Source organism: Leptodactylus fuscus, chromosome 10 (genome assembly GCF_031893055.1).
Source record: "Leptodactylus fuscus isolate aLepFus1 chromosome 10, aLepFus1.hap2, whole genome shotgun sequence".
NCBI classification, from domain to species: Eukaryota; Metazoa; Chordata; class Amphibia; order Anura; family Leptodactylidae; genus Leptodactylus; species Leptodactylus fuscus.
Genome location: NC_134274.1, coordinates 88,889,631 through 88,916,189, shown reverse-complemented (window position 1 = coordinate 88,916,189; position 26,559 = coordinate 88,889,631). Strand labels below are relative to the sequence as shown.

Sequence of the window (26,559 nt, the reverse complement as noted above, 5' to 3'; positions counted from 1 at the left end):
TGGTCTGTGTGACATTGGGTCCCTTCCATCAGTGTCTTGGGCTCAGCGGCCATCTTGGTTCCTATCTCCAGGTGACGCCCATGGGCTTCTCTCTCCAGGACTCGTCTCTCCCGGGCTTCAGTCACTCTCCGGCCTCCCTATATTGCACAGGCCACCACTTTGTGGTCCTCGGGGACTGTCTAGGCCCCAGTGTCGCAGTCACCGCAGGTCTCTACACAACGTGCACAACTCCCAGAGAGGCCGAAACACAGACATAAGGCCACGCCATGGACAGGAGAGGCTACAGACAGCACAGCAGCCTCCACCCCTACGTCAGGTCACCAGGAATGGATCCTGTGGACTGAGACCTCCACCTTCTGGGCGGCCACATCATTGACCTCAGCGGCCTTCTAGTGTACTAATACAATGCACTGCAAGTATCACAGCGCCATAAGGTAACGAAGAGACCTCCATGTCACCGCATGTCGTCCAACCTAATAGGATGTGGTGTTATGTAGGGAACAAATAACGATATTGTGTATAGTATACAGCGTCTAATGATATACCGTATGTAGTGCTGTGCCATATACCCGGCTAACAGTGCTATGAACACTATCACACAATGCTAAAATAATACCACCATACTGTGCCCACATAATACCACCATACTGTGTCCACATAATACCGCCATACTGTGCCCACATAATACCACCATACTGTGCCCACATAATACCACCATACTGTGTCCACATAATACCACCATACTGTGCCCACATAATACCACCATACTGTGTCCACATAATACCACCATACTGTGCCCACATAATACCACCATACTGTGCCCACATAATACCACCATACTGTGCCCAAATAATACCACCATACTGTGCCAACATAATACCACCATACTGTGCCCAAATAATACCACCATACTGTGCCCACATAATACCACCATACTGTGTCCACATAATACAATCATACTGTGCCCAAATAATACCGCCATACTGTGCCAACATAATACCGCCATACTGTGCCCACATAATACCACCATACTGTGCCAACATAATACCACCATACTGTGCCCACATAATACCACCATACTGTGCCCACATAATACCACCATACTGTGTCCACATAATACCACCATACTGTGCCCACATAATACCACCATACTGTGCCCACATAATACCACCATACTGTGTCCACATAATACCACCATACTGTCCCCACATAATACCACCATACTGTGCCCACATAATACCACCATACTGTGCCAACATAATACCACCATACTGTGCCCACATAATACCACCATACTGTGTCCACATAATACAATCATACTGTGCCCACATAATACCACCATACTGTGCCCACATAATACCACCATACTGTGCCCACATAATACCACCATACTGTGTCCACATAATACAATCATACTGTGCCCACATAATACCGCCATACTGTGCCCACATAATACCACCATACTGTGCCAACATAATACCACCATACTGTGCCCACATAATACCACCATACTGTGCCGACATAATACCACCATACTGTGCCCACATAATACCACCATACTGTGTCCACATAATACAATCATACTGTGCCCAAATAATACCGCCATACTGTGCCAACATAATACCGCCATACTGTGCCCACATAATACCACCATACTGTGCCAACATAATACCACCATACTGTGCCCACATAATACCACCATACTGTGCCCACATAATACCACCATACTGTGCCCACATAATACCACCATACTGTGCCCACATAATACCACCATACTGTGTCCACATAATACCACCATACTGTGCCCACATAATACAATCATACTGTGCCCACATAATACCACCATACTGTGCCCACATAATACCACCATACTGTGCCAACATAATACCACCATACTGTGCCCACATAATACCACCATACTGTGTCCACATAATACAATCATACTGTGCCCACATAATACCGCCATACTGTGCCCACATAATACCACCATACTGTGCCAACATAATACCACCATACTGTGCCAACATAATACCACCATACTGTGCCCACATAATACCACCATACTGTGCCCACATAATACCACCATACTGTGCCAACATAATACCACCATACTGTGCCCACATAATACCACCATACTGTGTCCACATAATACCACCATACTGTGCCCACATAATACCACCATACTGTGTCCACATAATACCACCATACTGTGCCCACATAATACCACCATACTGTGTCCACATAATACCACCATACTGTGCCCACATAATACCACCATACTGTGCCCACATAATACCGCCATACTGTGCCCACATAATACCGCCATACTGTGCCAACATAATACCACCATACTGTGCCCACATAATACCACCATACTGTGCCCACATAATACCACCATACTGTGCCCACATAATACAATCATACTGTGCCCACATAATACCGCCATACTGTGCCCACATAATACCACCATACTGTGCCAACATAATACCACCATACTGTGCCCACATAATACCACCATACTGTGCCGACATAATACCACCATACTGTGCCCACATAATACCACCATACTGTGTCCACATAATACAATCATACTGTGCCCAAATAATACCGCCATACTGTGCCAACATAATACCGCCATACTGTGCCCACATAATACCACCATACTGTGCCAACATAATACCACCATACTGTGCCCACATAATACCACCATACTGTGCCCACATAATACCACCATACTGTGCCCACATAATACCACCATACTGTGCCCACATAATACCACCATACTGTGTCCACATAATACCACCATACTGTGCCCACATAATACCACCATACTGTGCCCACATAATACAATCATACTGTGCCCACATAATACCACCATACTGTGCCCACATAATACCACCATACTGTGCCAACATAATACCACCATACTGTGCCCACATAATACCACCATACTGTGCCCACATAATACCACCATACTGTGTCCACATAATACAATCATACTGTGCCCACATAATACCGCCATACTGTGCCCACATAATACCACCATACTGTGCCAACATAATACCACCATACTGTGCCCACATAATACCACCATACTGTGCCCACATAATACCACCATACTGTGCCAACATAATACCACCATACTGTGCCCACATAATACCACCATACTGTGTCCACATAATACCACCATACTGTGCCCACATAATACCACCATACTGTGTCCACATAATACCACCATACTGTGCCCACATAATACCACCATACTGTGTCCACATAATACCACCATACTGTGCCCACATAATACCACCATACTGTGCCCACATAGTGCTATCACACTCTACAAATAATACCACCATACTATACTCACATAACTATACACTATGTAAATATTGACATCACACTATAGAAATATTCTATAGTACCTAAATAACATCATATTACCCCCTACAGAGACCCTATAGGAGCCGCACATCACCTGACCTAGTCTCAGTCCTATACAATATCTAGGTAATGCTGCCATATCATTAATCTGAAGGTTCATGGTGGGCACAACGGTGGGGTGACCAGTCCTACATTGGGGCGGCCGGGGGTCCTATAGACCTCACACCCCTAAGGCCGCCTATATACATATCACTTATAGACGCAGATACAAAAATAGATGAAAAGGCCCCAAAATATCTGCGAGTGACAGGAGAGGAAGCGAGGTCTGACCCTCCGCCTGACATGGAATCTGCCGACGTCTCCTTCACCATTGTCCTGAGAATGCATCAGCAGAAGTCCAGCTCTGTGGTCGGAGGGGGCGAGCGCAGGCCTCAGTATCCATTACCGGAAACCTCATCGCCACCACAGTAACCCTTTCAGAGAAGACTCCGACCAACGGACGCTGCAGGAGTGTCATAGTCAGGGGCGTAACATCTATAGCACCAGGTATAGCACATATAGAGAGTTACAGCACCAGGTATAGCACATATAGGTATTCATAGCACCAGGTATAGCACATATAGAGAGTTACAGCACCAGGTATAGCACATATAGAGAGTGATAGCACCAGGTATAGCACATATAGAGAGTGATAGCACCCAGTATGGCACATATAGACACATACAGCACCAGGTATAGCACATATAGAGAGTTACAGCACCAGGTATAGCACATATAGGTATTCATAGCACCAGGTATAGCACATATAGAGAGTTACAGCACCAGGTATAGCACATATAGACACATACAGCACCAGGTATAGCACATATAGAGAGTTACAGCACCAGGTATAGCACATATAGAGAGTTACAGCACCAGGTATAGCACATATAGAGAGTTACAGCACCAGGTATAGCACATATAGAGAGTTACAGCACCAGGTATAGCACATATAGAGAGTTACAGCACCAGGTATAGCACATATAGAGAGTTACAGCACCAGGTATAGCACATATAGACACATACAGCACCAGGTATAGCACATATAGGTATTCATAGCACCAGGTATAGCACATATAGAGAGTTACAGCACCAGGTATAGCACATATAGAGAGGTATAGCACCCAGTATGGCACATATAGACAGATACAGCACCCGGTATAGCACATATATGTATTCATAGCACCAGGTATAGCACATATAGACAGGTATAGCACCAGGTATAGCATCAGGTATAGCATCAGGTATAGCACATATATGTATTCATAGCACCAGGTATAGCACATATAGACAATTATACCACCCAGTATAGCACATATAGACAGTTATAGCACTCAGTATGGCACATATAGATAGTTATAGCACCAGGTATAGCACATATAGAGAGTTATAGCACCAGGTATAGCACATATAGACAGGTATAGCACCAGGTATAGCACATATAGAGAGTGATAGCAACCGGTATAGCACATATACGTATTCATAGCACCAGGTATAGCACATATAGACAGTTATAGTACCAAGTATAGCACATATAAACCGTTATATCACATATTGATAGTTATAGTACAAGGTATAGCACATATAGACAGTTATATCACCCAGTATATCACATAAAGATAGTTATAGCACCCAGTATGGCACATATAGATAGTTATAGCACCAGGTATAGCACATATAGATATTCATAGCACCCAGTATTGCACATATAGATAGTTATAGTAGCAGGTATAGCACATATAGACAGTTATATCACATATAGATAGTTATAGCACCAGACATGGCACATATAGACAGTTGTAGCACCCAGTATAGCACATATAGATAGTTAGAGCACATATAGATAGTTATATCACCAGTTATAGTACATATAGACAGTTATACTTCCCAGTATGGCACATATAGACCGTTATATCACATATAGACAGTTATATCACCCAGTATATCACATAAAGATAGTTATAGCACCCAGTATGGCACACATAGATATTCATAGCACCCAGTACGGCACATATAGATAGTTATAGCACCAGGTATAGCACATATAGATATTCATAGCACCCAGTACGGCACATATAGATAGGTATAGCACCAGGTATAGCATATATAGAGATTCATAGCACCCAGTATTGCACATATAGATAGTTATAGCAGCAGGTATAACACATATAGACAGTTATAGCACCAGGTATAGCCCATATAGACAGTTGTAGCACCAGGTATAGCACATATAGATAGGTATAGCACCCGGTATAGCACATATAGATAGTTATAGCACCAGGTATAGCACATATAGACAGTTGTAGCACCAGGTATAGCACATATAGACAGGTATAGCACCCGGTATAGCACATATAGATAGTTATAGCACCAGGTATAGCACATATAGACAATTATAGCACCCGGTATAGCGCATATAGATAGTTATAGCACCCGGTATAGCACATATAGACAATTATACCACCCAGTATAGCACATATAGACAGTTATAGCACTCAGTATGGCACATATAGATAGTTATAGCACCAGGTATAGCACATATAGATAGTTATAGCACCAGGTATAGCACATATATGTATTCATAGCACCAGATATAGCACATATAGACAGTTATAGCAACAGGTATAGCACATATAGACAGGTATATCACATATAGATAGTTCTAGCACCAGGTATAGCACATATAGATATTCATAGCACCCAGTATGGCACATATAGACGTTCATAGCACCAGGTATAACACATACAGACAGGTAAATACCCTGTAAAGCCGCTTTCTCCCGGGTTATGTGCTATATTCCATTCTGACATTTATTGGCTTAAAGGGGTTGTCCAGGATTTGGACCTTTGTGATACTGACGACCTTTGTACAGGAGATGGGTGACCAGTATGAGATCGGTCAGGGCGGCTGATGTGAGATACTAAGTATACGGCCAGAACCAGACCATTCTATACAGTTCAGGGTTCAGAGCCGACCAATCAGATACTGATAGATCATCAATATGACATAGCGTCACATCCTGGACAATCCCTTTAAATCTTGGGATCAGAGGTAAATTTGTCTGGATATCGCTTATTGGACATCAGGGTCAGAATCCGGCTGAAACCCTTCAGGAAAAGTCCTGTCTGCCGGGCGGACTCTCCACGCACAGCGACTAGTCAGGGGCTTATTCACATGGCGGCTGTGTGATGGCCATTCTTGCAGCGTTCGCCATATGTCGGTTGTGACAACACTATGACTTCAGTGCGTCTATTGACACGTCCGATTTTCATACTTTGACTGTTTTGATGGAGATGACGAACCAATGGAAATCAATGCACACAAGTCGCAGTCACATGTCAGGAACATAGAAGTCTATGCAAATTGAAAACAACAGCAGGTTTGGATTGACCCCTGGGTGCGACCCGTTGTGGGGTGTCAGTGACCCCTGGTGCGGCCCGGTGAGGGGTGTCAGTGACCCCTGGTGCGGCCCGGTGCGGGGTGTCAGTGACCCCGGTGCGGCCCGGTGCGGGGTGTCAGTGACCCCTGGTGCGGCCCGGTGCGGGGTGTCAGTGACCCCTGGTGCGGCCCGGTGCGGGGTGTCAGTGACCCCTGGTGCGGCCCGGTGCGGGGTGTCAGTGACCCCTGGTGCGGCCCGGTGCGGGGTGTCAGTGACCCCTGGTGCGGCCCGGTGTGGGGTGTCAGTGACCCCTGGTGCAGCCCGGTGCAGGGTGTCAGTGACCCCTGGGTGCGGCCCGTTGTGGGGTGTCAGTGACCCCTGGTGCGGCCCGGTGTGGGGTGTCAGTGACCCCTGGTGCGGCCCGGTGAGGGGTGTCAGTGACCCCGGTGCGGCCCGGTGCGGGGTGTCAGTGACCCCTGGTGCAGCCCGGTGCAGGGTGTCAGTGACCCCGGTGCGGCCCGGTGCAGGGTGTCAGTGACCCCTGGTGCAGCCCGGTGCAGGGTGTCAGTGACCCCGGTGCGGCCCGGTGCGGGGTGTCAGTGACCCCTGGTGCAGCCCGGTGCAGGGTGTCAGTGACCCCGGTGCGGCCCGGTGCAGGGTGTCAGTGACCCCTGGTGCAGCCCGGTGCAGGGTGTCAGTGACCCCGGTGCGGCCCGGTGCGGGGTGTCAGTGACCCCTGGTGCAGCCCGGTGCAGGGTGTCAGTGACCCCGGTGCGGCCCGTTGCGGGGTGTCAGTGACCCCTGGTGCAGCCCGGTGCAGGGTGTCAGTGACCCCGGTGCGGCCTGGTGCAGGGTGTCAGTGACCCCTGGTGCAGCCCGGTGCAGGGTGTCAGTGACCCCGGTGCGGCCCGTTGCGGGGTGTCAGTGACCCCTGGTGCAGCCCGGTGCAGGGTGTCAGTGACCCTGGTGCAGCCCGGTGCAGGGTGTCAGTGACCCTGGTGCAGCCCGGTGCAGGGTGTCAGTGACCCCGGTGCGGCCCGGTGCAGGGTGTCAGTGACCCTGGTGCAGCCCGGTGCAGGGTGTCAGTGACCCCGGTGCGGCCCGGTGCAGGGTGTCAGTGACCCCTGGTGCGGCCCGGTGCGGGGTGTCAGTGACCCCAGCAGTTCCCTTTGTGAACATCTATGGAGGGTGTTGGCTATTTCATCTCCAATCTCGCAGTGATCTGGTTTATGGCCAATGTTATTTGGAATCAGTGAGGATGAGATCAGTGCGAGGGAAGCAGCCGCTGTACAGGGGTCATCCAAAGGGAACAGCCCCTTTAAGTGGACAATCCCTTTAAGTGGATCCTGAGCCAATTGTTTAGTTCCTAGTATGAACCTATTGGTTTGGTGTTTTGCTTTCTAGATATGGACGTGCAGTGTGACAGTCCCTGCAGGATAGAGGAAGGAAACCCTGTATATACATCAGGATGTATACAGCTATATACTGAGAGTGTACAGGAGACAGACTGAAGGCAAACCTTAGCTATGGGCTGGCCTATATAGTCCCGGGGTGATCTGGATACAGTCTGGGAAGTGTGTGTATACAGTATATATACTGTGAGGCTGTGTGTGCTGTATGTAGTATGCTGTGTATGATGTGTATATGTGTTTGTCTGTATGTTGTGTGTATATATGTATGTATATGTGTGTATCTGTGTAGTATATATATATGTGTGTATTTGTCTGTCTGTGTTGTATATATGTGTGTATGTGTGTGGTATATATATGTGTGGTATATATATGTGTGGTATATATATATATGTGGTATATATATGTGTGTGTATATGTGTATATCTGTGTTGTATATATGTGTGTATGTGTGTGGTATATATATGTGTGGTATATATATGTGTGGTATATATATATATGTGGTATATATATGTGTGTGTATATGTGTATATCTGTGTTGTATATATGTGTGTTAGCGGTCTCTGCAGTTGCCTCTGTACACACGGACATGCACACCGCAGTTCAGTCACTGACGCAGCCTCAGGTCGCTGCTACAGGAGCTCAACAAAGAAAGTTTTATGTCATGTTTCCCAGCCCGGACCCTCCAGCACAGTCACAAAATACTCAGCTGTGTATCAGGCGGGCACGTCCATGGGCCACAACAAGTCCCCGTGTGCCGTGACTAGTGCCGGCCACTAACACTCCTATGTTACATGTCCCGTGTGCTCCTCATGTACAGACGTGTTCCCCGAGGGCCGCAGTATGGACAGACTATGGGCCTGACTAGTGCCGGCCACTAACACTCCTATGTTACATGTCCCGTGTGCTCCTCATGTACAGACGTGTTCCCCGAGGGCCGCAGTATGGACAGACTATGGGCCTGACTAGTGCCGGCCACTAACACTCCTATGTTACATGTCCCGTGTGCTCCTCATGTACAGACGTGTTCCCCGAGGGCCGCAGTATGGACAGACTATGGGCCTGATAGTGCTCGACAGACTCATGAAATGGAAATCTCTGGAGACGACAGTAAATCTTCCAGGATATAACATTCAGGTCTGGATGTTCACGTGTGCCGGGTCATGGGCACATGTCTATAGAGCCGTCCAGTCACATGATGTATCTGAGGACATGTCAGTCCATACTGTATACACTACTGACAGCCATAATATACCGGGGTGTAGATGCCGAGATTGTTAGACATTTGTGGAGGGGCCGGAGTGACAGTAACCAAAGTATATAGATACGGTGATAGGGCGGTACTGACACCTCTGTATAACAGGTCACATACATGTGCTTGTATAGGAGGTCACATACATGTGCTTGTATAGGAGGTTACATACATGTGCTTGTATAGGAGGTCACATAGATGTGTTTGTATAGGAGGTCACATATATGTGCTTGTATAGGAGGTCACATAGATGTGCTTGTACAGGAGGTCACATACATGTGCTTGTATAGGAGGTCACATAGATTGTATAGGAGATCACATATATGTGCTTGTACAGGAGGTCACATATATGTTCTTGTATAGGAGGTCACATACATGTGCTTGTATAGGAGGTCACATATCTGTGCTTGTATAGGAGGTCACATACATGTGCTTGTATAGGAGGTCACATATATGTTCTTGTATAGGAGGTCACATATATGTGCTTGTATAGGAGGTCACATACATGTGCTTGTGTAGGAGGTCACATAGATTGTATAGGAGATCACATATATGTGCTTGTACAGGAGGTCACATACATGTGCTTGTATAGGAGGTCACATAGATGTGCTTGTATAGGAGGTCACATACATGTGCTTGTATAGGAGGTCACATAGATGTGCTTGTATAGGAGGTCACATACATGTGCTTGTATAGGAGGTCACATAGATGTGCTTGTATAGGAGGTCACATAGATGTGCTTGTATAGGAGGTCACATACATGTGCTTGTATAGGAGGTCACATACATGTGCTTGTATAGGAGGTCACATACATGTGCTTGTATAGGAGATTACATACATGTGCTTGTATAGGAGGTCACATAGATGTGTTTGTATAGGAGGTCACATATATGTGCTTGTATAGGAGGTCACATAGATGTGTTTGTATAGGAGGTCACATATATGTGCTTGTATAGGAGGTCACATAGATGTGCTTGTATAGGAGGTCACATAGATGTGTTTGTATAGGAGGTCACATAGATGTGTTTGTATAGGAGGTCACATATATGTGCTTGTATAGGAGGTCACATAGATGTGCTTGTATAGGAGGTCACATAGATGTGCTTGTACAGGAGGTCACATACATGTGCTTGTATAGGAGGTCACATAGATGTGTTTGTATAGGAGGTCACATATATGTGCTTGTATAGGAGGTCACATAGATGTGCTTGTATAGGAGGTCACATAGATGTGTTTGTATAGGAGGTCACATACATGTGCTTGTATAGGAGGTCACATATATGTTCTTGTATAGGAGGTCACATATATGTGCTTGTATAGGAGGTCACATACATGTGCTTGTGTAGGAGGTCACATAGATTGTATAGGAGATCACATATATGTGCTTGTACAGGAGGTCACATACATGTGCTTGTATAGGAGGTCACATAGATGTGCTTGTATAGGAGGTCACATACATGTGCTTGTATAGGAGGTCACATACATGTGCTTGTATAGGAGGTCACATAGATGTGCTTGTATAGGAGGTCACATAGATGTGCTTGTACAGGAGGTCACATATATGTTCTTGTATAGGAGGTCACATACATGTGCTTGTATAGGAGGTCACATATCTGTGCTTGTATAGGAGGTCACATACATGTGCTTGTATAGGAGGTCACATATATGTTCTTGTATAGGAGGTCACATAGATGTGCTTGTATAGGAGGTCACATAGATTGTATAGGAGATCACATATATGTGCTTGTACAGGAGGTCACATATATGTTCTTGTATAGGAGGTCACATACATGTGCTTGTATAGGAGGTCACATAGATTGTATAGGAGATCACATATATGTGCTTGTACAGGAGGTCACATACATGTGCTTGTATAGGAGGTCACATATCTGTGCTTGTATAGGAGGTCACATACATGTGCTTGTATAGGAGGTCACATATATGTTCTTGTATAGGAGGTCACATATATGTGCTTGTATAGGAGGTCACATACATGTGCTTGTATAGGAGGACACATAGATGTGTTTGTATAGGAGGTCACATATATGTTATTGTATAGGAGGTCACATAGATGTGCTTGTATAGGAGGTCACATACATGTGCTTGTATAGGAGGTCACATATATGTGCTTGTATAGGAGGTCACATATATGTTCTTGTATAGGAGGTCACATATCTGTGTTTGTATAGGAGGTCACATACATGTGCTTGTATAGGAGGACACATATATGTGCTTGTGTAGGAGGTCACATACATGTGCTTGTATAGGAGGTCACATACATGTGCTTGTATAGGAGGTCACATATATGTGCTTGTATAGGAGGTAACATAGATTGTATAGGAGGACACATATATGTGCTTGTGTAGGAGGTCACATACATGTGCTTGTATAGGAGGTCACATACACGTGCTTGTATAGGAGGTCACATAGTTGTGTTTGTATAGGAGGTCACATACATGTGCTTGTATAGGAGGACACATATATGTGCTTGTGTAGGAGGTCACATACATGTGCTTGTATAGGAGGTCACATACATGTGCTTGTATAGGAGGTCACATATATGTGCTTGTATAGGAGGTAACATAGATTGTATAGGAGGACACATATATGTGCTTGTGTAGGAGGTCACATACACGTGCTTGTATAGGAGGACACATATATGTGCTTGTATAGGAGGTCACATAGATGTGCTTGTATAGGAGGTCACATAGATGTGTTTGTATAGGAGGTCACATACACGTGCTTGTATAGGAGGACACATATATGTGCTTGTATAGGAGGTCACATAGATGTGCTTGTATAGGAGGTCACATAGTTGTGTTTGTATAGGAGGTCACATACATGTGCTTGTATAGGAGGTCACATATCTGTGCTTGTATAGGAGGTCACATACATGTGCTTGTATAGGAGGTCACATATATGTGCTTGTATAGGAGGTCACATATATGTGCTTGTATAGGAGGTCACATACATGTGCTTGTGTAGGAGGTCACATAGATTGTATAGGAGATCACATATATGTGCTTGTACAGGAGGTCACATACATGTGCTTGGATAGGAGGTCACATAGATGTGTTTGTATAGGAGGTCACATATATGTTCTTGTATAGGAGGTCACATAGATGTGCTTGTATAGGAGGTCACATACATGTGCTTGTATAGGAGGTCACATATATGTGCTTGTATAGGAGGTCACATACATGTGCTTGTATAGGAGGTCACATATATGTGCTTGTATAGGAGGTCACATATATGTGCTTGTATAGGAGGTCACATACATGTGCTTGTATAGGAGGACACATATATGTGCTTGTGTAGGAGGTCACATACATGTGCTTGTATAGGAGGTCACATACATGTGCTTGTATAGGAGGTCACATATATGTGCTTGTATAGGAGGTAACATAGATTGTATAGGAGGACACATATATGTGCTTGTATAGGAGGTCACATACATGTGCTTGTATAGGAGGTCACATATATGTGCTTGTATAGGAGGTCACATATATGTGCTTGTATAGGAGGTCACATACATGTGCTTGTATAGGAGGACACATATATGTGCTTGTGTAGGAGGTCACATACATGTGCTTGTATAGGAGGTCACATACACGTGCTTGTATAGGAGGTCACATAGTTGTGTTTGTATAGGAGGTCACATAGATGTGCTTGTATAGGAGGTCACATACACGTGCTTGTATAGGAGGACACATATATGTGCTTGTATAGGAGGTCACATAGATGTGCTTGTATAGGAGGTCACATAGATGTGTTTGTATAGGAGGTCACATACATGTGCTTGTATAGGAGGTCACATACACGTGCTTGTATAGAAGGTCACATAGTTGTGTTTGTATAGGAGGTCACATACATGTGCTTGTATAGGAGGTCACATACATGTGCTTGTATAGGAGGTCACATAGTTGTGTTTGTATAGGAGGTCACATACATGTGTTTGTATAGGAGGTCACATAGATGTGCTTGTATAGGAGGTCACATACACGTGCTTGTATAGGAGGTCACATAGATGTGCTTGTATAGGAGGTCACATACACGTGCTTGTATAGGAGGTCACATAGATGTGCTTGTATAGGAGGTCACATACACGTGCTTGTATAGGAGGTCACATAGATGTGCTTGTATAGGAGGTCACATAGATGTGCTTGTATAGGAGGTCACATAGATGTGCTTGTATAGGAGGTCACATACATGTGCTTGTATAGGAGGTCACATACACGTGCTTGTATAGGAGGTCACATATATGTGCTTGTATAGGAGGTCAAATACATGTGCTTGTATAGGAGGTCACATACATGTGTTTGTATAGGAGGTCACATACACGTGCTTGTATAGGAGGTCACATAGATGTGCTTGTATAGGAGGTCACATACACATGCTTGTATAGGAGGTCACATACATGTGCTTGTATAGGAGGTCACATATATGTGCTTGTATAGGAGGTCACATAGATGTGCTTGTATAGGAGGTCACATACACGTGCTTGTATTGGAGGTCACATATATGTGCTTGTATAGGAGGTCACATACATGTGCTTGTATGGGAGGTCACATATATGTGCTTGTATAGGAGGTCACATAGATGTGTTTGTATAGGAGGTCACATAGATGTGTTTGTATAGGAGGTCACATAGATGTGTTTGTATAGGAGGTCACATATATGTGCTTGTATAGGAGGTCACATAGATGTGCTTGTATAGGAGGTCACATACATGTGCTTGTATAGGAGGACACGTATATGTGTTTGTATAGGAGGTCACATAGATGTGTTTGTATAGGAGGTCACATAGATGTGTTTGTATAGGAGGTCACATATATGTGCTTGTATAGGAGGTCACATACATGTGCTTGTGTAGGAGGTCACATAGATTGTATAGGAGATCACATATATGTGCTTGTACAGGAGGTCACATACATGTGCTTGTATAGGAGGTCACATAGATGTGCTTGTATAGGAGGTCACATACATGTGCTTGTATAGGAGGACACATAGATGTGTTTGTATAGGAGGTCACATATATGTTATTGTATAGGAGGTCACATAGATGTGCTTGTATAGGAGGTCACATACATGTGCTTGTATAGGAGGTCACATATATGTGCTTGTATAGGAGGTCACATATATGTTCTTGTATAGGAGGTCACATATCTGTGTTTGTATAGGAGGTCACATACATGTGCTTGTATAGGAGGACACATATATGTGCTTGTGTAGGAGGTCACATACATGTGCTTGTATAGGAGGTCACATACATGTGCTTGTATAGGAGGTCACATATATGTGCTTGTATAGGAGGTAACATAGATTGTATAGGAGGACACATATATGTGCTTGTGTAGGAGGTCACATACATGTGCTTGTATAGGAGGTCACATACACGTGCTTGTATAGGAGGTCACATAGTTGTGTTTGTATAGGAGGTCACATATATGTGCTTGTATAGGAGGTAACATAGATTGTATAGGAGGACACATATATGTGCTTGTGTAGGAGGTCACATAGATGTGCTTGTATAGGAGGTCACATAGATGTGTTTGTATAGGAGGTCACATACATGTGCTTGTATAGGAGGTCACATACACGTGCTTGTATAGAAGGTCACATAGTTGTGTTTGTATAGGAGGTCACATACATGTGTTTATATAGGAGGTCACATAGATGTGCTTGTATAGGAGGTCACATACATGTGCTTGTATAGGAGGTCACATAGATTGTATAGGAGATCACATATATGTGCTTGTACAGGAGGTCACATATATGTTCTTGTATAGGAGGTCACATACATGTGCTTGTATAGGAGGTCACATATCTGTGCTTGTATAGGAGGTCACATACATGTGCTTGTATAGGAGGTCACATATATGTGCTTGTATAGGAGGTCACATATATGTGCTTGTATAGGAGGTCACATACATGTGCTTGTGTAGGAGGTCACATAGATTGTATAGGAGATCACATATATGTGCTTGTACAGGAGGTCACATACATGTGCTTGGATAGGAGGTCACATAGATGTGTTTGTATAGGAGGTCACATATATGTTCTTGTATAGGAGGTCACATAGATGTGCTTGTATAGGAGGTCACATACATGTGCTTGTATAGGAGGTCACATATATGTGCTTGTATAGGAGGTCACATACATGTGCTTGTATAGGAGGTCACATATATGTGCTTGTATAGGAGGTCACATATATGTGCTTGTATAGGAGGTCACATACATGTGCTTGTATAGGAGGACACATATATGTGCTTGTGTAGGAGGTCACATACATGTGCTTGTATAGGAGGTCACATACATGTGCTTGTATAGGAGGTCTCATATATGTGCTTGTATAGGAGGTAACATAGATTGTATAGGAGGACACATATATGTGCTTGTGTAGGAGGTCACATAGATGTGCTTGTATAGGAGGTCACATAGATGTGTTTGTATAGGAGGTCACATACATGTGCTTGTATAGGAGGTAACATAGATTGTATAGGAGGACACATATATGTGCTTGTGTAGGAGGTCACATAGATGTGCTTGTATAGGAGGTCACATAGATGTGTTTGTATAGGAGGTCACATATATGTGCTTGTATAGGAGGTAACATAGATTGTATAGGAGGACACATATATGTGCTTGTGTAGGAGGTCACATACATGTGCTTGTATAGGAGGTCACATACACGTGCTTGTATAGGAGGTCACATAGTTGTGTTTGTATAGGAGGTCACATATATGTGCTTGTATAGGAGGTAACATAGATTGTATAGGAGGACACATATATGTGCTTGTGTAGGAGGTCACATAGATGTGCTTGTATAGGAGGTCACATAGATGTGTTTGTATAGGAGGTCACATACATGTGCTTGTATAGGAGGTAACATAGATTGTATAGGAGGACACATATATGTGCTTGTGTAGGAGGTCACATAGATGTGCTTGTATAGGAGGTCACATAGATGTGTTTGTATAGGAGGTCACATACATGTGCTTGTATAGGAGGTCACATACACGTGCTTGTATAGAAGGTCACATAGTTGTGTTTGTATAGGAGGTCACATACATGTGTTTGTATAGGAGGTCACATAGATGTGCTTGTATAGGAGGTCACATAGATGTGCTTGTATAGGAGGTCACATACATGTGCTTGTATAGGAGGTCACATAGATTGTATAGGAGATCACATATATGTGCTTGTACAGGAGGTCACATATATGTTCTTGTATAGGAGGTCACATACATGTGCTTGTATAGGAGGTCACATATCTGTGCTTGTATAGGAGGTCACATACATGTGCTTGTATAGGAGGTCACATATATGTGCTTGTATAGGAGGTCACATATATGTGCTTGTATAGGAGGTCACATACATGTGCTTGTGTAGGAGGTCACATAGATTGTATAGGAGATCACATATATGTGCTTGTACAGGAGGTCACATACATGTGCTTGGATAGGAGGTCACATAGATGTGTTTGTATAGGAGGTCACATATATGTTCTTGTATAGGAGGTCACATAGATGTGCTTGTATAGGAGGTCACATACATGTGCTTGTATAGGAGGTCACATATATGTGCTTGTATAGGAGGTCACATACATGTGCTTGTATAGGAGGTCACATATATGTGCTTGTATAGGAGGTCACATATATGTGCTTGTATAGGAGGTCACATACATGTGCTTGTATAGGAGGACACATATATGTGCTTGTGTAGGAGGTCACATACATGTGCTTGTATAGGAGGTCACATACATGTGCTTGTATAGGAGGTCTCATATATGTGCTTGTATAGGAGGTAACATAGATTGTATAGGAGGACACATATATGTGCTTGTGTAGGAGGTCACATACATGTGCTTGTATAGGAGGTCACATAGATGTGCTTGTATAGGAGGTCACATACACGTGCTTGTATAGGAGGACACATATATGTGCTTGTATAGGAGGTCACATAGATGTGCTTGTATAGGAGGTCACATAGATGTGCTTGTATAGAAGGTCACATACATGTGCTTGTATAGGAGGTCACATACATGTGCTTGTATAGGAGGTCACATACATGTGCTTGTATAGGAGGTCACATAGTTGTGTTTGTATAGGAGGTCACATACATGTGTTTGTATAGGAGGTCACATAGATGTGCTTGTATAGGAGGTCACATACACGTGCTTGTATAGGAGGTCACATAGATGTGCTTGTATAGGAGGTCACATACACGTGCTTGTATAGGAGGTCACATAGATGTGCTTGTATAGGAGGTCACATAGATGTGCTTGTATAGGAGGTCACATAGATGTGCTTGTATAGGAGGTCACATAGATGTGCTTGTATAGGAGGTCACATACATGTGCTTGTATAGGAGGTCACATACACGTGCTTGTATAGGAGGTCACATATATGTGCTTGTATAGGAGGTCAAATACATGTGCTTGTATAGGAGGTCACATACACATGCTTGTATAGGAGGTCACATAGATGTGCTTGTATAGGAGGTCACATACACATGCTTGTATAGGAGGTCACATACATGTGCTTGTATAGGAGGTCACATATATGTGCTTGTATAGGAGGTCACATAGATGTGTTTGTATAGGAGGTCACATAGATGTGCTTGTATAGGAGGTCACATAGATTGTATAGGAGGTCACATATATGTGCTTGTATAGGAGGTCACATAGATGTGCTTGTATAGGAGGTCACATACACGTGCTTGTATTGGAGGTCACATATATGTGCTTGTATAGGAGGTCACATAGATGTGTTTGTATAGGAGGTCACATAGATGTGTTTGTATAGGAGGTCACATAGATGTGTTTGTATAGGAGGTCACATATATGTGCTTGTATAGGAGGTCACATAGATGTGCTTGTATAGGAGGACACGTATATGTGTTTGTATAGGAGGTCACATAGATGTGTTTGTATAGGAGGTCACATAGATGTGTTTGTATAGGAGGTCACATATATGTGCTTGTATAGGAGGTCACATAGATGTGCTTGTATAGGAGGTCACATATATGTGCTTGTGTAGGAGGTCACATACATGTGTTTGTATAGGAGGTCACATAGATGTGCTTGTATAGGAGGTCACATACACGTGCTTGTATAGGAGGACACATATATGTGCTTGTATAGGAGGTCACATAGATGTGCTTGTATAGGAGGTCACATAGATGTGCTTGTATAGGAGGTCACATACATGTGCTTGTATAGGAGGTCACATAGTTGTGTTTGTATAGGAGGTCACATACATGTGTTTGTATAGGAGGTCACATAGATGTGCTTGTATAGGAGGTCACATACACGTGCTTGTATAGGAGGTCACATAGATGTGCTTGTATAGGAGGTCACATACACGTGCTTGTATAGGAGGTCACATAGATGTGCTTGTATAGGAGGTCACATAGATGTGCTTGTATAGGAGGTCACATAGATGTGCTTGTATAGGAGGTCACATAGATGTGCTTGTATAGGAGGTCACATACATGTGCTTGTATAGGAGGTCACATACACGTGCTTGTATAGGAGGTCACATATATGTGCTTGTATAGGAGGTCAAATACATGTGCTTGTATAGGAGGTCACATACACGTGCTTGTATAGGAGGTCACATAGATGTGCTTGTATAGGAGGTCACATACACATGCTTGTATAGGAGGTCACATACATGTGCTTGTATAGGAGGTCACATATATGTGCTTGTATAGGAGGTCACATAGATGTGTTTGTATAGGAGGTCACATAGATGTGCTTGTATAGGAGGTCACATAGATTGTATAGGAGGTCACATATATGTGCTTGTATAGGAGGTCACATAGATGTGCTTGTATAGGAGGTCACATACACGTGCTTGTATTGGAGGTCACATATATGTGCTTGTGTAGGAGGTCACATAGATGTGTTTGTATAGGAGGTCACATATATGTGCTTGTATAGGAGGTCACATAGATGTGTTTGTATAGGAGGTCACATAGATGTGTTTGTATAGGAGGTCACATAGATGTGTTTGTATAGGAGGTCACATATATGTGCTTGTATAGGAGGTCACATAGATGTGCTTGTATAGGAGGACACGTATATGTGTTTGTATAGGAGGTCACATAGATGTGTTTGTATAGGAGGTCACATAGATGTGTTTGTATAGGAGGTCACATATATGTGCTTGTATAGGAGGTCACATAGATGTGCTTGTATAGGAGGTCACATACATGTGCTTGTATAGGAGGACACGTATATGTGTTTGTATAGGAGCTCACATAGATGTGTTTGTATAGGAGGTCACATAGATGTGCTTGTATAGGAGGTCACATAGATGTGCTTGTATAGGAGGTCACATAGATGTGCTTGTATAGGAGGTCACATAGATGTGTTTGTATAGGAGGTCACATAGATGTGTTTGTATAGGAGGTCACATATATGTGCTTGTATAGGAGGTCACATATCTGTGTTTGTATAGGAGGTCACATACATGTGCTTGTATAGGAGGTCACATAGATGTTCTTGTATAGGAGGTCACATATATGTGCTTGTATAGGAGGTCACATAGATGTGTTTGTATAGGAGGTCACAAAGATGTGCTTGTATAGGAGGTCACATATATGTGCTTGTATAGGAGGTCACATACACGTGCTTGTATATGAGGTCACATATATGTGCTTGTATAGGAGGTCACATACACGTGCTTGTACAGGAGGTCACATATATGTTCTTGTATAGGAGGTCACATAGATGTGCTTGTATAGGAGGTCACATAGATGTGTTTGTATAGGAGGTCACATAGATGTGCTTGTATAGGAGGTCACATACACGTGCTTGTATAGGAGGTCACATACACGTGCTTGTATAGGAGGTCACATAGATTGTATAGGAGGTCACATACATGTGCTTGTATAGGAGGTCACATATATGTGCTTGTATAGGAGGTCACATAGATGTGCTTGTGTAGGAGGTCACATAGATGTGCTTGTATAGGAGGTCACATATATGTGCTTGTATAGGAGGTCACATACACGTGCTTGTATATGAGGTCACATATATGTGCTTGTATAGGAGGTCACATACACGTGCTTGTACAGGAGGTCACATATATGTTCTTGTATAGGAGGTCACATAGATGTGCTTGTATAGGAGGTCACATAGATGTGTTTGTATAGGAGGTCACATAGATGTGCTTGTATAGGAGTTCACATACACGTGCTTGTATAGGAGGTCACATACACGTGCTTGTATAGGAGGTCACATACACGTGCTTGTATAGGAGGTCACATAGATTGTATAGGAGGTCACATACATGTGCTTGTATAGGAGGTCACATATATGTGCTTGTATAGGAGGTCACATAGATGTGCTTGTGTAGGAGGTCACATACATGTGCTTGTGTAGGAGCTCAGATGGATGAGCTTCTAATATTTTATGTTTGGTATTTTTCAAAAATTACATGTGAAAAAACTTAAGGGTCCATTCACACGGAGTAACACGAGGCTTTTTTTGTGCTTATTTTGTGCTTATTTTTACGGCCATAAAAATAAGCACAAAATACGCCTCGCGTTACTCCGTGTGAATGGACCCTAAGATCTAGTTCAGCCAAGGATGATGAATGATCAGTAAAGAAGATCCAGTAGAGAGAGTATATGGAGAGAGTATATGGAGAGAGTATACATGGAGAGAGTATATGTAGAGAATATATGGGGAGAGTATATGGAGAGAGTATATGGGGAGAGTATATGGAGAGAGTATACATGGAGAGAGTATATGGAGAGAATATATGGGGAGAGTATATGGGGAGAGTATATACAGATAGTATACATGGAGAGAGTATATGGAGAGAGTATATGGGGAGAGTATATGGAGAGAGTATATGGGGAGAGTATATGGGGAGAGTATATGGAGAGAGTATACATGGAGAGAGTATATGGAGAGAATATATGAGGAGAGTATATGGAGAGAGTATATGGAGAGAGTATATGGGGAGAGTATATACAGATAGTATACATGGAGAGAGTATATGGAGAGAGTATATGGAGAGAGTAGATGGAGAGAGTATATGGAGAGAATATATGGAGAGAATATATGGAGAGAGTATATGGAGAGAATATATGGGGAGAGTATATGGAGAGAGTATATGGAGAGAGTATATGGAGAGAGTATATGGGGAGAGTATATGGAGAGAGTATACATGGAGAGAGTATATGGAGAGAATATATGGGGAGAGTATATGGAGAGAGTATATGGAGAGAGTATATGGAGAGAGTATATGGAGAGAGTATATGGAGAGAATATATGGGGAGAGTATATGGAGAGAGTATATGGAGATAGTATATGGGGAGAGTATATACAGATAGTATACATGGAGAGAGTATATGGAGAGAGTATATGGAGAGAGTATATGGAGAGAGTATACATGGAGAGAATATATGGGGAGAGAATATGGAGAGAGTATATGGGGAGAGTATATGGAGAGAGTATATGGAGATAGTATATGGGGAGAGTATATACAGATAGTATACATGGAGAGTGTATATGGAGAGAGTATATGGAGAGAGTATATGGAGAGAGTATATGGAGAGAGTATATGGGGAGAGTATATGGAGAGAGTATATGGAGAGAGTATACATGGAGAGAGTATATGGAGAGAGTATACATGGAGAGAGTATATGGAGAGAGTATATGGAGAGAGTATATGGAGAGAGTATATGGGGAGAGTATATGGAGAGAGTATATGGAGAGAGTATATGGGGAGAGTATATGGAGAGAGTATACATGGGGAGAGTATATGGAGAGAGTATATGGAGATAGTATATGGGGAGAGTATATGGAGAGAGTATACATGGAGAGAGTATATGGAGAGAGTATACATGGAGAGAGTATATGGAGAGAGTATGTGGAGAGAGTATATGGAGAGAGTATACATGGAGAGAGTATATGGAGAGAGTATATGGAGAGAGTATATGGAGAGAGTATACATGGAGAGAATATATGGAGAGAGTATATGGGGAGAGTATATGGAGAGAGTATATGGATAGAATATCTAGAGAAAGTGTATAGAAAGAGAATATGGAGAAAGTGTATAGAGAAAATACTGTATATATATAGGGAATGTACATGAATAGTGTCCAGAAAGTATATACAGAGAGTATATTGAAAGGTTATATGAAGAAGGTACATGGAGAGTGTATATGGCGAAAGTATATGAAGGGAGTATATGCATAGAATAGTACTGAGAGAGTATATGGATATAATGGTATGTAGAGAGTATAGGGAGAGAATATATGGATGGAGAGTAGTAAAGATAGGGAAGAGAGTATATAGATATAATATACAGGCACAGTAAATAGATCGAGTATATAGCCACAGTTACCGGATAGAGTAGTATAGTAGTGGTATATGTATAGAATAGTATAGATATAGTATACGGGCAGAGTATACAGATGTGGTACACGTATGGAATAGTATACATATAGTATACGGAGTAGTAGAATAGTATAGATATAGTATATGGACGGAGTAGTAACGTTGTGGTGCACGTATAGAATAGTATAGATATAGTATACGGACGGAGTAGTAACGTTGTGGTACACGTATAGAATAGTATAGATATAGTATATGGACGGAGTAGTAACGTTGTGGTGCACGTATAGAATAGTATAGATATAGTATACGGATGGAGTAGTAACGTTGTGGTGCACGTATAGAATAGTATAGATATAGTATACGGACGGAGTAGTAACGTTGTGGTGCACGTATAGAATAGTATAGATATAGTATACGGACGGAGTAGTAACGTTGTGGTACACGTATAGAATAGTATAGATATAGTATATGGACGGAGTAGTAACGTTGTGGTGCACGTATAGAATAGTATAGATATAGTATACGGATGGAGTAGTAACGTTGTGGTGCACGTATAGAATAGTATAGATATAGTATACGGACGGAGTAGTAACGTTGTGGTGCACGTATAGAATAGTATAGATATAGTATATGGACGGAGTAGTAACGTTGTGGTGCACGTATAGAATAGTATAGATATAGTATACGGACGGAGTAGTAACGTTGTGGTACACGTATAGAATAGTATAGATATAGTATACGGACGGAGTAGTAACGTTGTGGTACACGTATAGAATAGTATAGATATAGTATATGGACGGAGTAGTAACGTTGTGGTGCACGTATAGAATAGTATAGATATAGTATACGGACGGAGTAGTAACGTTGTGGTGCACGTATAGAATAGTATAGATATAGTATATGGACGGAGTAGTAACGTTGTGGTGCACGTATAGAATAGTATAGATATAGTATATGGACGGAGTAGTAACGTTGTGGTGCACGTATAGAATAGTATAGATATAGTATACGGATGGAGTAGTAACGTTGTGGTGCACGTATAGAATAGTATAGATATAGTATACGGACGGAGTAGTAACGTTGTGGTGCACGTATAGAATAGTATAGATATAGTATATGGACGGAGTAGTAACGTTGTGGTGCATGTATAGAATAGTATAGATATAGTATATGGACGGAGTAGTAACGTTGTGGTGCACGTATAGAATAGTATAGATATAGTATACGGACGGAGTAGTAACGTTGTGGTGCACGTATAGAATAGTATAGATATAGTATACGGACGGAGTAGTAACGTTGTGGTACACGTATAGAATAGTATAGATATAGTATACGGACGGAGTAGTAACGTTGTGGTGCACGTATAGAATAGTATAGATATAGTATATGGACGGAGTATACAGATGTGGTGCACGTATAGAATAGTATAGATATAGTATATGGACGGAGTAGTAACGTTGTGGTGCATGTATAGAATAGTATAGATATAGTATACGGACGGAGTAGTAACGTTGTGGTGCACGTATAGAATAGTATAGATATAGTATACGGACGGAGTAGTAACGTTGTGGTGCACGTATAGAATAGTATAGATATAGTATACGGACGGAGTAGTAACGTTGTGGTACACGTATAGAATAGTATAGATATAGTATACGGACGGAGTAGTAACGTTGTGGTGCACGTATAGAATAGTATAGATATAGTATACGGACGGAGTAGTAACGTTGTGGTGCACGTATAGAATAGTATAGATATAGTATACGGACGGAGTATACAGATGTGGTACACGTATAGAATAGTATAGATATAGTATACGGACGGAGTATACAGATGTGGTACATGTATAGAATAGTATAGATATAGTATACGGACGGAGTATACAGATGTGGTACACGTATAGAATAGTATAGATATAGTATACGGACGGAGTATACAGATGTGGTACATGTATAGAATAGTATAGATATAGTATACGGACGGAGTATACAGATGTGGTACATGTATAGAATAGTATAGATATAGTATACGGACGGAGTAGTAACATTGTGGTGCACATATAGAAGTATAGTATACGGACGGAGTATACAGATGTGGTACACGTATGGAATAGTATAGATATAGTATACGGACGGAGTATACAGATGTGGTACACGTATGGAATAGTATAGATATAGTATACGGACGGAGTATACAGATGTGGTACACGTATAGAAGTATAGTATACGGACGGAGTATACAGATGTGGTGCACGTATAGAATAGTGTACAGACGGAGTATACAGATGTGCTCCTGGTCTAGTACTCGTGGCCCCTGTCTCGCACATAGATGGGGCTCGTGGCCCCGGCTGCCCCGTCCCGCTGACACTCTGACATCTGCCTGCCACAAACTTCTGGGGTGTCTGGTTTGGTCTTTGTTGCCGGCCGCCCCGCGTGCGCCCCCGCTGACACTCACTTGTCTAGAATGAAGTAGAGGTCGAATGCCCCATCACAGGACGGCTGCTCCTCGGGGTCTTCTTGGGCCTGGCACCACAGGGGGACGAGGGCTACCACCAGGGCTAGTAGGATCCCACTCTTCATGGCCCAGTGTGTCCCGGCCTCTCCTCATCCAGGACTGAGGTGGAGGAGGAGGAGGAGGAGAGGGGGCAGCAGGCAGGGGTGGGAGAGAGGGATGGAGGAGGAAGAGGATGTAAGGGAGGAGGAGGAGGAGGAGGAGAGGAATGTCTGTCTGTGGCTACAACCCCAGGGGGGAGGATATTAACCCTTCACTGCCCCACCAAGACTCCAACAAGACCCTGCCTGTGGGAAACAGCGGCGCAGCAACAACTGGAAGGAAGTTTAGTGAGCACATGGGACATTACAGGAGAGCGGCCGACAGGGGGCAGCACCGAGCCAAAGGCACAGAGGGAGCAGAGCTGAGATGGGGCAGTAACATACACAATGTCCGAAATACTGCACCGGGGCACCGGGGCTTATAGACAGAAATCTAAGAAATACCGCCATATAGTGCCCATATAATACCGCCACTAGGTGCAAAAATATTACTAACAGAAAGCCAAGTAATACCGCCATATAGTGCCCATATAATACTGCCACTACATGCCCAAATATTACTAACAGAAAGCCAAGTAATACCGCCATATAGTGCCCATATAATACTGCCACTACATGCCCAAATATTACTAACAGAAAGCCAAGTAATACCGCCATATAGTGCCCATATAATACTGCCACTACATGCCCAAATATTACTAACAGAAAGCCAAGTAATACCGCCATATAGTGCCCATATAATACTGCCACTACATGCCCAAATATTACTAACAGAAAGCCAAGTAATACCGCCATATAGTGCCCATATAATACTGCCACTACATGCCCAAATATTACTAACAGAAAGCCAAGTAATACCGCCATATAGTGCCCATATAATACTGCCACTACATGCCCAAATATTACTAACAGAAAGCCAAGTAATACCACCATATATTACCCATATAATACTGCCACTACATGCCCAAATATTACTAACAGAAACCAAGTAATACCGCCATATATTACCCATATAATACCGCCACTACATGCCCAAATATTACTAACAGAAAGCCAAGTAATACCGTCATATAGTGCCCATATAATACCGCCACTAGATGCCCAAATATTACTAACAGAAACCAAGTAATACCGCCATATAGTGCCCATATAATACTGCCACTACATGCCCAAATATTACTAACAG

The 26,559-nt window shown here is 43.0% G+C and overlaps 1 protein-coding gene across 1 annotated transcript in view; it reads right to left on the bottom strand.

Annotated features, from left to right (window-relative positions):
* Positions 1-25,481, bottom strand: part of ANTXRL (ANTXR like) — a 108,360-nt gene extending 82,879 nt beyond the window's left edge. Inside the window, exon 1 of the mRNA XM_075288373.1 lies at positions 25,276-25,481. Coding sequence (XP_075144474.1) covers positions 25,276-25,400 — 125 coding nt within the window. The 5' untranslated portion in view covers positions 25,401-25,481. The remainder of the gene's footprint in view (positions 1-25,275) is intronic.
* Positions 25,482-26,559: the final 1,078 nt, after the last annotated feature.